Source organism: Apium graveolens, chromosome 10 (genome assembly GCF_009905375.1).
Source record: "Apium graveolens cultivar Ventura chromosome 10, ASM990537v1, whole genome shotgun sequence".
NCBI classification, from domain to species: domain Eukaryota; kingdom Viridiplantae; phylum Streptophyta; class Magnoliopsida; order Apiales; family Apiaceae; genus Apium; species Apium graveolens.
In genome coordinates, this window is record NC_133656.1 from 188,116,945 (window position 1) to 188,134,197 (window position 17,253).

Consider the following 17,253-nt stretch of genomic DNA (forward strand, 5'->3'; position numbering starts at 1 on the left):
TTTCTTGAAATTAAGGGAAGGGTAGATTCTAATTATTTTTGTCAGATTTACATCAAAATGACAACAGAAATAACTAGAATTCGCCATTGTCTGCCATTGTTAACTTGAAATCATAATAATGGCGACCTTGAGGTATGAATTGAGGAAAGTAACAAACAGTCGAAAATGAGATAATTTATGAAATGTTATATTCATGAAAGACATGAAGGGAAAAAAATAAACAAGATAAATATTTTAATTGTATGATAAATACAACAGGAACAGTTTTAAGTTCGAGCTACTAAAAGAACACAACTTAAAAGCTAACACAAGAGGATTTTGATTATGCAATCACAGAAAAGCTACTTAAGTAAAAGCACTAAGAAAGTAATCATCATAATCGTATTTTTCTACTAGTGTGTCAAGAAGAATCACCCTCTCACATTTTTTAGACAACCGATGTCCGCAGAGTGCCAAGTTCCCTGCGTAGCTATCATCTTGAAATGTATGAAACTGGACTCCTTCAGGAATACTACCACTAAGATCATTATGAGAGAGTTGCAGACGCGAAAGATAATATAGACGTGTGAGCTGTTGAGGAATCACTCCCACAAATTGGTTGAAAGAGAGATCGAGTGACTCGAGCATTAACAGTTTTCCAAGTACCAATGGTATATGGCCTGTGAGGTGATTGTGAGATAGATTGAGATGCCGGAGTGACTCAAGATTTCCTATAGATTCAAGAATTCCTCCTTCAAAGTTGTTTCTTGACTGTAGTTTAATCTTTCTGGACATATGGGAAGTACACCAGTCAAATTGTTATCAGACAAATTGAGAATTTTAAGATATCTTGAGTTGCAGATGGAGGCAGGCAATGATCCATTGAACAAATTGGAGTGGAGATCCAGTTGATACAGGATGTTCCCTGGAAGATGATCAAGACCACCAACTAAAAAGTTTTTAGAAAGATTTAGGTTAAACCATGAAGTCTACCCGATCAAGTGTGGAATTTTCCCCATGAATCTGGTTGTTTGATAGATCTAGAGAGATCAGCATCTCTGCAGGTTTGAAAAAATCTGTTAACTCCTTGATCTTGCAGGACGCTAAACCTAGAATCCCAATTCTAGGAGGGAGCGTAGCTGTACTTGTAATTTTCAATGATAAATTATTATTAGAGAGATCAATTGTGAAGAGATTTTGAAGTTGTGAAAACATTTCAATATCTAGTACACCGCTGAAATTGTTTGAGGAAAGATTTAGATCAGTGAGGTTTACAAGTTCTGAAAATGATAGTGGAATGGTTCCATCAAGTAAATTGTTGTTACAATGGAAACCTTCAAGGATAACCTATAGAATTGCAAACTATTTAGCTGACCTGTGAAGCGATTATTAGCTAAAGATAAGTCTGTTAACAACGGAAGATCAAACAACCAAGATGGTATCGTCCCATTTAGCAAGTTCGTTCCCATATAAAGAACAGTTACTTTTGGAAGGCAGAAAGCAGTGAGATAGGTGGGAAGAGGTCCAGTTAGTGAATTCTGTGACAGAGTTAAAGATTCGAGTTGTCTAAGGTTGCCAATCCAAGAGGGGAACTGACCACTCAAATTGTTACCAGCAAGAGAAAGAAACGTTAGGTTAAAATTATTAGCTAAAATATCAGGAATCTGACCACTAAATTGATTAAAATTGAGGTTTAAATTAGTAAGTTGAGTAAGCTCTCCTATGGATCTCTTAATATGGCCATGGAAATTATTGAGACTGAGGTCCAATGCTGTAAGTTGAGTAAGATTTCCTATAGATACTGGGATTGGCCCCGAGAAATTGCAATTTGAGAGTGACAAAAAGGTTAAGGAATTGAGGTAGCCTATTGAATCAGGTATTCCTCCAGATGAAGTTAAGGAGTTGAGATATCCCAGTGAAAGACTCTGGAGACTACTACTACTGCCCCCACTTAACTTTTCGTAAAATAACAACAAGATTTGAGTTATAGAGTAAACTTAGCTGTTTTAGGCTAGGTAGGTGGAAAATCTCTTCAGGTAATACTCCATGTAAATCATTGACACTTAAGTCGAGGGATTGAAGATGAGTAAGCTGGAAGAGGGTGCTGTTGGAAGGGATGCAACCTACAAGGTTGCTGCACCGCAAGTCCAGTCCGATCACGTCCCCTGTCATGTTGTTACAAGTCACTCCATCCCACGTGCAGTAATCAGAATTCATGTTCCAAGTGTGATGTTGCAATTCATCACAAACTGATGTGGCAGAAGTACTTATGACAAGCTAAGCTTATAGTGAAACAAGGCAAGCTTTTGCATGCTAGGACTTAAAAATGTAATAGGTGCAGAAGGTGATGAAGCAGCAACATAATGCTGCAAGAACAGCAGCATTGTCATAATTGTGAAAATCCCTATGCATTTCCACATTGTAGCTTTCAGATTTTTCTGTGTATCAAATCGCAGGTCTTAACGTTTGAGTTTCCTTTGTTGAACACCGTCTGGTTCTCATTATTGAGTTACAAAGCTCAGTATTTAAAGGAAAAGGGGTAAGCTGCCTCTGTTATTAGGGAAGAATAGAATAATAATGAGTGAAACATGTGGTATATTATTCTATACCTTCACCTTTTAATTCTTACTGGTTGGTAACCGTGCCAAACACGGGGCCGAAATTAAAAATAATAATATCACATTATTATTTACATAAAATTGAAACTCATAATCGGTGCAAAATACAGATCTAAACATAATATAGAAAATGTTGTTAAAATATGTAGTTAAAAAAATCAAAATTAAGTGTAACTCTAAAATTTCACCGGTATAATTTTAGTTGTGCATTCACCTAATTATTAACTTATACATGTTAACTTACTAATACGATTAATACGATTATTTTAAATTAAACTGACGCTTGGATATTCAGCAACAAATAAAAATTGAAGGAAAGTGAAATTTACAGAGAGTAGAAGTTAATTTTTGTCGGTTGAAATTTTATTACATAAACTTTTAAAAATAGTTGTATAATTTTCTAGTGAGTACAATAATTAATTAATATTTGTAGAGAATTATTCATCATCCATGCGAAACATGAATTGAAATTAATATATTAATATCAATAATAAATTGGTATGTGTAAACAATAGTTATGTGGTTAAAAAGAATTGAATAAGTTATGAAATTTTCAACTACAATTCTAGTTTTGCATTGTTTTAGTTATATAGAAATCTAACATATTAGTTTTATTTTTGTGAAACGAATTGTATCTCTATCTTATGAACCAAATATTTGTTCTTTAGATAATTTAATATTAATTAATATAATTTGATAATTATCTTATCATTAGTCTTTTCAATATAGTTTATTTAATATTAATTAATTATCGATAAAAATTAATTTACAAATTAAAAGTAAATAGATGTTATTAAACTTAATTTAAAATACAACCCATAAATTTGTTACTGTTAAAATATAATTTTTAATTTAAAGTAGATATATGTTATGATGGACAGGAACAAATACATTCGTTAAATCAATAATTTTCAGTTTAAAAGTTAATAAATGTTACTAAAGTCATTTGCTTTTACTTAATTATTTTTAAAATAATACTATAGAAAATAAAGTTTACAGAAAATATAGGTCAATTCGTGTTAATAGTTTATTTTGTAGTTAGTAGTTTTTCAAAATAAAAGTAAATATAAGTTATTTTACTTAATTTAACGTAACTTAATAAATCTTTAATATAATTTTTAAATAAATAAAGTTTACAGAGAATATAAGTCAATTCGTGTTAGTAATTTACTTAATCTATTTATAATTTTTCTAAAATTAAAAATATATATAAGTTATTGTACTTAATTTAACGTAACTTAATAAATTTTTAATATAATTTACAAATTGTTTAAAAAATATTTTTATTTTATAAAGTAAATAAATGATTGGATGAACACTAACTAAAAAGAAAAGAAAATTTAAAAAGAATAGAACTCTATTTTGTGTTAAAAACAAAGTTTATTGAGAATAGAAGTCAACTACCAAAGGTACTTTGGTACTTACTTTTTGCACCAAATTATAAATAGTTTCGCTTATTAATATGTGTTTAAAAAGAATCGAATAAGTTATGAAATTTTCCACTATAATTCTAGTTTTGCATTGTTTTACTTGATATAGAAATCTAACATATTAGTTTTATTTTTGTGAAACAAATTGTATCTCTATCTTATGAACCAAATATGTGTTCTTTAGATAATTTAATATTAATTAATATAATTTGATAATTATCTTATAATTAACCTTTTCAATATAGTTTATTTAATATTAATTAATTATCGATAAAAAATAATTTACAAATTAAAAGTAAATAGATGTTATTAAACTTAATTTAATATTACTTAATATAATATAAATACAACCCATAAATTTGTTACTGTTAAAATATAATTTTTAATTTAAAGTAAATATACGTTGTAATGGAAGTAACAAATACATTCGTTAAATCAATAATCTTCAGTTTAAAGGTTAATAAATGTTACTAAAGTCATTTGTTCTTACTTAATTATTTTTAAAATAATACTATGGAAAATAAAGTTTACTAGATAATATAAGTCAATTTGTGTTAATAGTTTATTTTGTAGTTAGTAATTTTTCAAAATAAAAGTAAATATATGTTATTTTACTTAATTTAACGTAACTTAATAAATCTTTAATGTAATTTTTAAATAAATAAAGTTTATAGAGAATGTAAGTCAATTTGTGTTAGTAATTTACTTAATCTATTTATAGTTTTTCTAAAATTAAAAATATATATAAGTTATTTCACTTAATTTAATGTAACTTAATAAATTTTTAATATAATTTATAAATTGTTTAAAAAATATTTTTATTTTATAAAGTAAATAGATGATTGGATGAATACTAACTAAAAAGAAAAAAAATTTAAAAAGAATAGAAATCTATTTATATTAAAAACAAAGTTTAGTGAGAATAGAAGTAACTGTAAGTATCAAATAATTTGATACTTTTTGCACTAAATTATATATAGTTTCGCTAAAGAGTATAGATGTTCAGCGCGTTCAAGTTCTATTCACATGTTTTTATAATCAGTCGAGAATATAAAGTGTAATTAGTATACAAATTTAGCAAGATGTCGTGTAGTAACACGTAGCAGTTAACCTAGTAGTCAAAAAGAACAAGCTGCAACAACGAGTATTCTTAATATCATTGCTATAAACAATTATGAGTCCGTTTTGTCAAAGCAATGGTTATAATGTTCCTATTTCAACGTGCAGCTTGACTCCATATATCATAATGTCCAGCTACACTAAGTAACATGGATTCACAAGCATGTTATGCAGCTTTCGTCCTCAACAATAGTTTTAATAGGAAAACATACTATTCAAGTAAGTATTTCTTTGATCGTGCTTTCGTTTTTTCCATTGTTGGTCTTCAGCTCGAGCTATGTGAAACAATTACTATGTGAAACAATTTCTTTACTTTTTCCAGCTGAATAACATTTTCTTGATATGATTTTAAACAAGCACACTTTCAAATATGATATGATGTCCCTTTATTTTCGAGCTTATAAATTATTTTGTATTGCTACATGTCTTTTTTGCGAGGACTTAGAGAAAGCCTGACGAAATGTCACATTTGTGAAAGATAAGATGGGACGGAATTCAGAGAATGAAGGCAGATGTACTTTTATGCAACTTCATTTATTCAGTATATACTCATGAGAGAATTAAACTACTGTAAAACCACAACTTTGGAAGCTAACACCAGAGGATACAAAATACAAGTTTGAAATTTCTAGAAAAAATTCTAATCTCATGCCTTCTGACCTTGATCCGCAATTTTCTGGCAATAATTTCCGTGATCCATTTTGGTTCTCATGTCATGAACATCATGTATCCTATCAAAAATCCAAACACAATTCCACTGCCATATCCAATCATCACAGCTTTCCAAGTAAAGCCACTAAAGTGTTAGAAAATGGAAAGTTTGAGACATATTTTATATATGTTCTTGATATGATTTCCGGAAACTAACACTTGGAGGTTATTCCTTGACATGGGGACTTAAACTTTCATATTTGGATCTAAGATATCTTCTTAGTGGAATCCATGAATATATTGAGACAAAGTTGCTTGTTTGAAATGGGTTATGGGGATTTTGTCCCACATTGGTATCGTAAAAGAAAAGATATCGAGTTTATATAGCATCTTGTGTTAGTGTTGTTTACAACTACTAGCATAAGTGGAATGTTTGTGTGGCCTAGAGCTAGTCGGAACTCTTATATTTTTCTTTTCAAGTTTAATTATTTATATTGATTATTTAATTATTAATATAAAATATATTGAGTAAGGATTATTTTAATCATACTCTGAATATATTTTGTAATATTAATATTAATTAATCAGGATATAATATAAATAATAAGGAAAACCCATTTTGTTTAATTTTTCTGTTTTGTTACTTGGTGTACCACATCGAGTAAAATAGAAGGAGAGCAACTTGAGATGCCTATATATTGAGAGGTATACTTGACATTAAAATGACACAAGTCTTGGTGTCTACCTCGCAAACATATATGAGTTGCATAGGTTTTTTGGGCAAACTGAGGTGCGAGTCGCCGTTGATCATTGCTGGTTCTGTGGCTAGATTGATCTGTTGTTGTTTTATTCTGGAAGCGATATTGCTGCATTCCATCACAGCTTAAGTGGGGGGCAATAATCTCTTCAAGAACAGTCAAGTCCTCTTGAAGGGTTTGGCGACTCAGCTGTTGTGTTCTTCTTCTTATCAGAATTTGGAAAGCGATAAGAGATAAGTTTTCTTTACTTTCTTTGTCAATTACAGTCTGTATAGTTTGTTATTGCCTTCGTGTTTTGTTTCGTTAGTTGGTTATTTGGTTATTTGCTTTGTTCTTGTTATTATATATATATATATAACTGTCCATTGTTGCTGTGTAGTTAGAATTATACCCAACAATCTTGAAGAGATTAACTGTGTTATATATTAATTAGCAAGATGGTTAAAAAAACTGCTGATGTTCCTAAAACTGTTGAGACTGGTTCTGGTTCTGGTGGTACTACTACCACTGACTGGACCACGTATCGTTTCCCCAACCAATTGATTTATCGGTTATGCCTAATAAATTCAGTGGTGGAGCTTCTTTTTCTCGTTGGCAGAAAAAAAAATGAAGCTCTGATTAACGGTTAAGGGTCTATGGTTAGTGGTACAGTATGATCCTCCTAGGTTGGATCAAGAGAAATCTGAATCTGTTAAGGTTTATGCTTTATGGGCTGAGAAGGAAGGGGTGGCCAGGGCAGCTATTTTGGCATCCTTGGAGAACACCTTGTTTGATGTTTATTCATCAGATGCCTATACTGCTAAAGTCTTATGGGAAAAGCTGGACCAAACCTATAATACTGATTCTTAAGGTCTTGAGAAGTATTATGTGGCTAGGTTTCTTGATTTCAAGTTGGTGGATGGGAAATCCATGATTGAACAGGTTCATGAGTTTGAGATTTTGGTTCATGCTTTGGGTGAGTCTGATATGGTCTTGCCTGAGAAGTTTCGAGTGATGTTTGTGATTGAAAAGCTCCCTAAGTCTTGGGAAGAGTTTGCTCTCTCACTGAAAAGACAGAAAGGAGAGATCACATGGACTAACTTGATGTTGGACATCTCTGTACAGGAGCAGCACAAGTCCAAACAGGGACATGTGTTGCCTGTGGAACATGGGAGCTCGAAGGTGAATGTAGTGAATGTAGGACAGAAAAGAAAGGTAGTCACTAAGAAGGCTAACACTAAACCTGACAAGAACAAGGCTAAGAAACCAAAGGCGAACAAACCATGTTGGTCTTGTGGACAGGTTGGTCATTGGAGCAAGGACTGTCCAAGTAAGAAAGCTAAGAAAGCTGGAGTGGTAGCTCAAGCAAATATTGTGCTTGGACTTGGAACCACGAGTGGGCCAATAGCTAATATGGTCATTGGTGAGGTTGTTGCCTCTGGAACCGATGACTGGTATGTTACTTACCACCCTGTACTACTTTCCACTTATCTGTCACGTGAATGGTTGATTGATACTGGAGCTAATGTACATATTTGTGCTGATATTAGCTTGTTTGTATCTTATCAACAGTCATGGAGTGACAATGACGATGTGGAATGCTAGTGTTGCACAAGTGCTTGGAATAGGAAACGTGGACCTGAAGTTTGCTTCTGGGCGGATTCTATCTCTCACTAGAGTGTATCATGTTCCCTCTATTCGTAGAAATATTATAAGTGGAAGTTGTTTAGTTAAAAACGGCTTTGAACTTTCTTTGAAGTGTAATAAAGTAGTTATTACTCATACTGGTACATTCTTTGGCAAGGGTTACTTGTCTGATGGTTTGTTTTTAATAAATGTTGAACCCGTTTTGGGTGGTTTTATTAATGATAGTGTTGCACCTTCTGTTAATTGTGTAGAATCATCTGATTTGTGCCACTTGCGACTTGGTCATTTAAATCTTGGTGCTCTAAAGAATATGTTGAATTTAGAGTTGATTCCAAAGTACGCCATTGATAAGAAATCTAAGTGTCAAGTGTGAGTAACTACTAAACAAACAAGGAAACCTTTTCATAATGTTGTTAGGGATTCAGACTTGTTAGATTTAGTGCACTCAGACATATGTGAATTTGGTGGTGTGTTGACTAAGGATCACTGTAGATATTTCATTACCTTTATAGATGATTGTAGTAGATATTGTTATGTTTATTTACTTAAATATAAGAATGAAGCACTAGATAAATTCATTATGTATAAAAATGAAGCTGAAACACAAATTGGTAAAATACTTAAACGTTTGAGGTCTGATAGAGGTGGTGAGTATACGAGTACCTTGTTTAATGAATTTTGCGCAAGCAATGATATAGTTCATGAGGTTACTCCACCATACACACCTGAGTCTAATGGGGTGGCAGAACGAAAGAACAGAACTTTTAAAGACATGATTAACAGTATGCTAATTAATTTCGGGTTGCCTAAGTACATGTGGGGAGAGGCTCTGAATACGGCTTACCATATTCTGAATAGAGTCCCTCTGAAACATATGGACAAGACACCATATGAATTATGGAGAAAGCGTAGGACAAGTTTGAGTTATCTTCGTGTGTGGGGGTGCCTTGCTAAGGTGCTTGTCCATGAACACAAGAGAAAGAAATCGGGTCCGAAAACTGTTGATTGTATCTTTCTGGGCTATCTTGAAACCACAACTGCTATGAGATTTTTATTATCAAAATCTGACATAGATGGTATTGTGGCGAATACGATAGTTGAGTTATGCAACTTTCTTTGAGGAAGTATTCCTTATGAAGACTGGTATACCTTTGGGTAGTTCTGAGGATGATCTCACTCACACATCGACTTCTATTCCTGATCATGTGGAAAAGATGACAAATGTGGGGGTGGATCCTGGTAATAGCTCTACTCCTAACGAAGCAGAGGAACCTAGAAGGAGTAAGCGTGCAAAGGTAGTCAAGGACTTTGGAAGTGACTTTATCACTTACAATGTCGAGGATGAGCCTTTAACTTTCCGTCAAGCCAAGGATTCTTCGGAGTCAAGGCATTGGAAAGGCGCTGTAAAGAGTGAAATTGACTCAATTGTTTCGAACGAAACATGGGAGTTAGTTGATCTCCCTCCAGGGTGTTCTACTATTGGATGTAAATGGATCTTCAAGAGGAAGATAAACCCTGATGGCTCAATAAATAAGTACAAGGCTAGGCTAGTGCTAAGGGCTTTAGGCAAAGGGAAGGCATTGATTATTTTGATACATATTCTCTAGTTGCCCGAATGACAACAATCAGAATGCTTATTGCATTGGCTTCTGTACATGGTCTTATCATCCATCAAATGGATGTAAAGACAACTTTGCTTCATGGTGACCTTGAAGAAGAGATTTATATGGATCAGCCTGAGGGATTTGTTGCTTCTGGTAATGAGAGGAAAGTATGTAGACTAGTCAAGTCCATCTATGGCCTTAAACAAGCACCTATAGACTGGCATAAAAAAGTTTGATGAAACTGTTTTAAACTTCGAATTTTTTAGTAAATGAAAGTGACAAGTGTGTCTACTATAAGGTTAGAGGTAATGATTGTGTGATTGTGTGCTTGTATGTAGATGATATCTTGTTGTTTGGAACCAATATTGAGATTATTAACGAGACAAAGAGTTTCTTGAAGATGTACTTTGAGATGAAGGATATGGGTGAAGCTAGTGTGATTCTTGGGATCAAGTTGACTCAGTCAACTGATGGAATAACTTTGTCACAGTCTCATTATATAGAGAAATCTATACTTGAGAAGTATGGTTATTCAAATTGTAGAATCGCTAGTACACCATATGATTCAAAAGTTACCTTAGTCAAGAATAGTTCAGGAGTTCCTGTGTCTCAGTTAAGGTATTCTTAGATTATTGGGAGTTTGCAATATCTTGCTAATGTGACTAGGCCAGATATTTCTTATTCTGTGTCTAAGTTGGCTAGATATACAAGATGTCCAAACAAGACTCATTGGGAGGCACTGGATAGAGTTCTTAGATATCTGAAGGGAACTATTTCCCTTGGCTTGCATTACCGGAGATTTCCGGGGGTACTCGAGGGGTACAGTGATGCAAGTTGGATAGTTAAGAAATCTGGTTCCAATGGAGTGACTGGATATGTGTTTATCCTTGCGGGTGGAGCAGTGTCCTGAAAGTCTTCTAGACAGACTTTGATTACCCGGTCTACTTTTGAGGCTGAGTTGTGTGCACTTGATGCCACGGGGACGGAGGCTGAATGGTTACATGGACTCATGAGTATGTTACCTGTAGTAAGCAAGCCGCTTCCTGCCATTTATGTTCATTGTGATAGTCGTACAACTATCGACAAAGTCAGAAGTGTAGAGTATAATATTAAAATAAAGAGACACATCCAAGTTAGACTAAAGTCTATAAGGGGTCTTGTGTATGATAGGATTATTGCTATAGAGTTCATAGGAACTCAGGATAATATAGTTCATCCGCTGACTAAAGGGATTGAGCATGCTATAGTCCTTAGGTCGAAGTTGGGGATGGGACTGGTAACCCATCATAATTCATCAACAGCGGGAACCCAATACACCTGAGAGGAGATCCCTCGAAGTGTATTCAATATGGTAATAACAAGTTGTAAGGATGAATTGGTAGTACCTCTACCATATATATTTAGATACTTATGTATCTGAGTTTATTCCCTATAAACCTTAAGAGGTACTTGAACTGCTAGTTAGCAAGAGTTATTTGAATTCTGAATGGGGTCAAGTCGTTTGACGAGATGATAGCAGTACATCTCTGGAGATGCCCAGCTAAGCGAATGTAATTGTGTGGTCGCAATTAGAGGAAAGGGTTATTCCTCGAAACATTCGACGAACAGGATCAAGACATGACCATTAACGTCTCAAAGCCGTAGATTGGCACCATAGCCTTTGACTTGTCATCGTCTATGGAGTGTGGTTACACCCAACGGATAAAGATTCAAGGTGAAACATTCCATCTGTATCCGGTAGCCATCGAAGTAGAGGACTTAGGAGGGTTCAAACCCGGGAGGGTACCGACTCTGAAAAGCAAGTCATGATAAAATCTGGTATGTAATTTAATTATGGATTTGTGGGGGATTGTTAGAAAATAGAAAGTTTGAGGTATATTTTATATATGTTCTTGATATGATTTCCGGAAACTAACACTTGGAGGTTGTTCCTTGACATGAGGACTTAAACTTTCATATTTGGATCTAAGATATTTTCTTAGTGGAATCCATGAATATATTGAGACAAAGTTGCTTGTTTGAAATGGGTTATGGGGATTTTGTCCCACATTGGTATCGTAAAAGAAAGATATTGAGTTTATATAGCATCTTGTGTTAGTGTTGTTTACAACTACTAGCATAAGTGGAATGCTTGTGTGGCCTAGTGCTAGTGGGAACTCTTATATTTTTCTTTTCTATTACAAGTTTAATTATTTATATTGATTATTTAATTATTAATATAAAATATATTGAGTAAGGATTATTTTAATCATACTCTGAATATATTTTGTAATATTAATATTAATTAATCAGGATATAATATAAATAATAAGGAAAACCTATTTTGTTTACTTTTTCTGTTTTGTTACTTGGTGTACCACATCGAGTAAAATAGAAGAAGAGCAACTTGAGATGCCTATATATTGAGAGGTATACTTGAGATTAAAATGACACAAGTCTCGGTGCCTACCTCGCAAACATATATGAGTTGCATAGATTTTTTGGGCAAACTGAGGTGCGAGTCGCCGTTGATCATTGCTGGTTATGTGGCTAGATTGATCTGTTGTTGTTTTATCCTGTAAGCGATATTGCTGCATTTCATCACAGCTTAAGTGGGGGGCAATAATCTCTTCAACAACAGTCAAGTCCTCTTGAAGGATTTGGCGACTCAGCTGTTGTGTTCTTCTTCTTATCAGAATTTGGAAAGCGATAAGAGATAAGTTTTCTTTACTTTCTTTGTCAATTACAGTGTTTATAGTTTGTTATTGCCTTCGTGTTTTGTTTCGTTAGTTGGTTATTTGGTAATTTGCCTTGTTCTTGTTATTATATATATATATAACTGCCCATTGTTGCTGTGTAGTTAGAATTATACCCAACATAAAGAAGTAATCATCATCCTCATCTGCATTTTCTTGAGTCTCAGTAATCTCTCTATCACACCTTTTGGACAATGGACGTCCACATAAAGCCAAGTTCCCAATGTAGCTATCAGTTTCAAATGTTCCAAATTGAGCTCCTTCTGGAATGTGACCATTAAGATCATTGTAAGAGAGATTTAGACGTGAAAGAAAAAATAAACCTGTAAGCTCTTGAGGAATAAATCCTACTAGTCGGTTGAAGGAGAGGTCTAATGACTCTAGCACCGACAGTTTTCCAACTAAGGATGGCATACGGCCTGAGAGATGATTGTGTGATAAATTGAGATATCGAAGTGACTCCAAATTACCAATAAGTTCAGGAATTTGTCCTTCAAAGTTGTTTCTAGATAGATCAATTGTTGTGAATGTAGTTAGAATCCTGACAAAATCAAACGTAACCCCTTTTATCACCATGGTAACTGTATCACTGTAATAAGAATCTCCCATATAACTCCTTTCCATTTTATTTACGTCACGATTCATCATACCTTTTGAAGTTCTCAATATATTTTGCTGGCAGGGGACCTGAAAACTCATTGTCGGATAGGTCAATGATTCTCAAGCTAGGAAATGGGATTTCTACCTTTGAGACATTGTTTATGATGCCATGCAATTTATTTGACTTCAAACTAAGAACTTGGAGATTTTGAAGAGCTTCTAGCCACTGAGGGAAGGTATCTTTTATTTGATTGCTTCCAAGATCAAAAACTTCTAAATAATCAAATTCTGCAAAAGAACGAGGTATTGTTCCTTCCAGTTTATTGGCGTACAAATTTAAACTTCTTAACTTACGAAAATTTGATAAAGTTGATGGAATACTTCCCCTAATGCTGTTCATCCGTACATCTAACACCGAAAGAGTGTAGTCTAAACTTCTTGAACAAGCCGGAAGCACACCGCTTAAATTGTTATGGGATAAATTGAGAACATTAAGAGAGGTCGAATTACAGATGGAGTCAGGCAATGATCCGTTAAGTATGTTAGGCTGGAGATTGAGATACTCTAAGAAGTCCCATGAAAGATTCTCGATACCACATGTTAAGAAGTTTCCAGAAAGATCAAGATTATAAAATTTACCCATCCCAATCCCTTGAGGAATCTCCCCATGAATTTGGTTGTTTGACAGATCTAGATATTTGAGGTTCTCTGCAGTTCCTAAAAAATGTGTGAACTCCTTGATCTTGCACGACGACAAACCCAGAGTCATAATCTGAGGAGGGAGCATAGTTGTACTTGTAACTCTCAATGATAGACTATTATAAGAAAGAACAAGAGTCTCGAGGTATTCAAGGCGTGCAAATATTTCAATATCCAAGACACCACTAAAATTGTTTGAAGAAAAATCTAGCGTGGTTAGGCTCACAAGTTTAAGAAAAGATTCAGGGATGGATCCATTTATTAAATTATTGCTACAAGTGAAAACCTGTAGCAGCAACTTATCAGCATGGAACTCATTTAGCTGACCTGTGAAGCCATTATAATCTATAGACAAGTATAATAAGGATGGAAGATCAAACAACCAAGACGGTACTATCTCAATTAGCAAGTTTTGAAATAATTGGAGATTAGTTAGTTTTGGAAGGGAGAGAGCAGTAAAGTTGGAGGGCAGGGGTCCTGTTAGTGAATTATTTGACAGAATTAACTCTTCAAGTTGTCCAAGGTTGGCAACCCAAGAGGGAAAATGACCAGATAATTTGTTGTTATAAAGGTGAAGGACTGTAAGGTTTTAAAGATTTGCTAAAGATTCAGGAATTAGGCCAGTGAGATTATTGGAACTGAGGTCCAACTTAGTGAGTTGAATAAGATTACCTATGGATTTTGGAATAGTCCCATCGATTTTGCAATCTGGGAGTGACAAAAGGATCAAGGACTTGAGGTAACCTATTGAATCAGGTATTCCTCCCGATAACGTTGTTTGTTCAAGATAAAGTGCCTGAAGATTACTACTACTTCCCCACTTACTTTTTGGTAAACTAATAGTGAGATTGGTGTGATATACACTTAACTATTCCAAGTTGGGTAGGTGGAAAATCTCTTCAGGCAATAATCCATGTAGATCATTATAATCTAAATAGACAAATTGTAGCAAAGAGAGGTGGAAGAGGGTGTTGTTGGAATAGATAGCTCCTACAAGCTGGCTGCAACGCAGGTCCAGTCCGATCACGTCTCCTGTCTTCTGGTTACAGGTCACTCCACCCCACGTGCAGCAATCAGAACTCATACTCCAGTTCATCATCTTAGATATGCTTCCAGAATTACACGCAGCAGCATATGCATCTATGGACATGCTAAGCCTAAACTGATATAGTGCAAGCTTTTGCATGTTTGGACTCAAATGTGTAGTAGCTGCTGCAGAAGGTGAGGAAATAACATGGTTCGGCAAGAACAGAAGCATTATCATGATTGTGAAAAGCCCTATGCATTTCCACATTGCAGCTTTATGAGTTTCTAAAGTTCTTATTACAGATCAAAAGTTTGAGATTTGTGTATTGACCTCTATTTGTTGTTCTTAAGAGAGTTCAGACTCTACCCGAATTTAAAGTAAAATTGGTAGTGCCTGTTAGGCCATTACCAATTATAAATTTATAATAATCAAAAGCAAAGCACATGGTACATATTATATTAGACCATGAAGCTTAATAACTTAATATAATAATAAGTATAGCCTTTAGTGAGGATGTGATATTCAAAGTATGGTCATGACGGTGGGATGTTGTGCTAGCCCTGTCCTTAGTTAGCCGCGCAAGCTGGCCCAAACACTTAGTTATCAAAAAAAGTAACATGTAGCTGGTAACTGTTGGGATTAATTTTTAATCTAAACAAATTCTTTTTATTTACTTCATTTAGTTTATGAATAATCAACGTATCTGTTTGTGAGATTTGGCCAGCTGATTATTGCGTGTGTTTAGGAGTATAAGCAAATAAGGTGGAGTTAAACTAGGACATGATTGCCTAATTTGTAGCTCATTAGTTCTCTTTTGCATATTTATTCTTCCTATGTAATGTTGACAAGATCAATTCGATTGCTTAGTTTTCCATACCAGCAAATCTTATTCTCTCTGTATCTTTCAATATTATAACCTAGTCTCTACATATGGTATCAGAGCATATAGAAAAATAGAGGCAAACAAGTCTAAAGAAGGGTCCATCAGCCTGAGCATCCCAATGCTAACAAAATCGAACTACACCACTTGGGCCATAAAGATGAAAGTATTTATGCAGGCACACACAGTGTGGGAAGCAATAGAGCCTAAAGATCCGAAAACACCACTCGAGGAGAGGACTGATAAGCGTGCACTGGCCATGATCTATCAAGAAATACCCGATTATATACTGTTGGCAGTTGCGGAGAAGAAATTATCCAAGGAGGCTTGGGGTTCGATCAAAACGATGTGCCAAGGTGCGGATAAGGTGAAGAAGGCAAAGGCTCAGACCCTTAAAACAGAGTTTGAGTCATTAAAGATGAAAGACACAGAGTCACTTGACGATTTCTGTATGAGACTGAATGGTTTGGTCACAAATATCAGGGCGTTAGGGGAAGCAATCGGAGAGGAGTATGTTGTGAAAAAGTTATTGAGGGCTGTTCCAACCAAGTTCTTACAAATTGTTTTGGCCATTGAACAATTTGGGAATCTGGATTCAATGTCAGTGGAGGAAGTAATTGGATCTCTTCGGGCTCACGAAGAACGTCTGCAAGGACCTGCAGAAAATAGTGAGGGACATCAACTGTTGTTGACAGAGGACGAGTGGCAAAAGAAGGAGAACTCTGAAGGTAATCTATTGCTTACTAGGGAAGAATGGTTGAAAAGGTCGGGAAAGGGTGTATCACCTGGTGGAAGAGACTATCGAATGAGAGACTATCGACCCGCTCGAGATAGGAGTCAAATAAAATGCTTCAGTTGTGGAGGCTATGGACACTTTGTTGCTGAATGTCGCAAGCAAGGACGAAACAAGCAACCGAGGGGGGAAGCAAACTTGGCACAATTGTCAGAAAATGAACCTGCTTTGTTAATGGCACTTTGTGATAAAAGTGTGAGCGGGGTAATCGCTTTCACTGAAGACAGAGAAACAAGTAATATGAAAGACATCGAAGAACATACCTGGTACCTTGACAATGGTGCCAGTAACCATATGACAGGTCGACGAAATAAGTTCGAGAAACTGGACAAAACTGTGAGGGGCGAGGTGAAATTTGGAGATGGCTCGCTGGTAAAGATTGAGGGAAAGGGCTCTATTAGGATCGCGTGTAAAAATAGAGAAACCAGGGTACTAGATGGTGTTTATTTTATTCCCACCTTGCGAAGCAATATCATTAGTTTGGGCCAGCTTTCTGAGGAAGGAAACAGGGTCGTATTGGATGGTAAACACCTCTGGGTTTACGAGAGTTGTGGTCGATTGTTGATGCAGGTCAGGAGGTCTAGAAATCGATTGTATAAAATTTATATTGAAGAAGCACCACAAACTTGTCTTCTAACAAAGGGTGAAGAAAAGGCTTGGCTATGGCATCAACGTCTTGGTCACGTCAATTTTAAGGCATTGCATCTCATGTCGAAAAATCAAATGGCACATGG

The 17,253-nt window shown here is 34.9% G+C and overlaps 1 protein-coding gene across 1 annotated transcript; it reads right to left on the reverse strand.

Annotated features, from left to right (window-relative positions):
* Positions 1 to 12,335: 12,335 nt before the first annotated feature.
* Positions 12,336 to 15,162, reverse strand: LOC141691468 (receptor-like protein 33). Its single transcript, XM_074496207.1, has 5 exons — positions 14,760 to 15,162; positions 14,421 to 14,639; positions 13,171 to 14,105; positions 12,637 to 13,136; positions 12,336 to 12,340 (listed from the first exon to the last, which is right to left on the reverse strand). Exons 1-5 carry the CDS (start codon positions 15,111 to 15,113, stop codon positions 12,336 to 12,338), a joined length of 2,013 nt encoding a protein of 670 aa, XP_074352308.1. The 5' UTR covers positions 15,114 to 15,162.
* Positions 15,163 to 17,253: the final 2,091 nt, after the last annotated feature.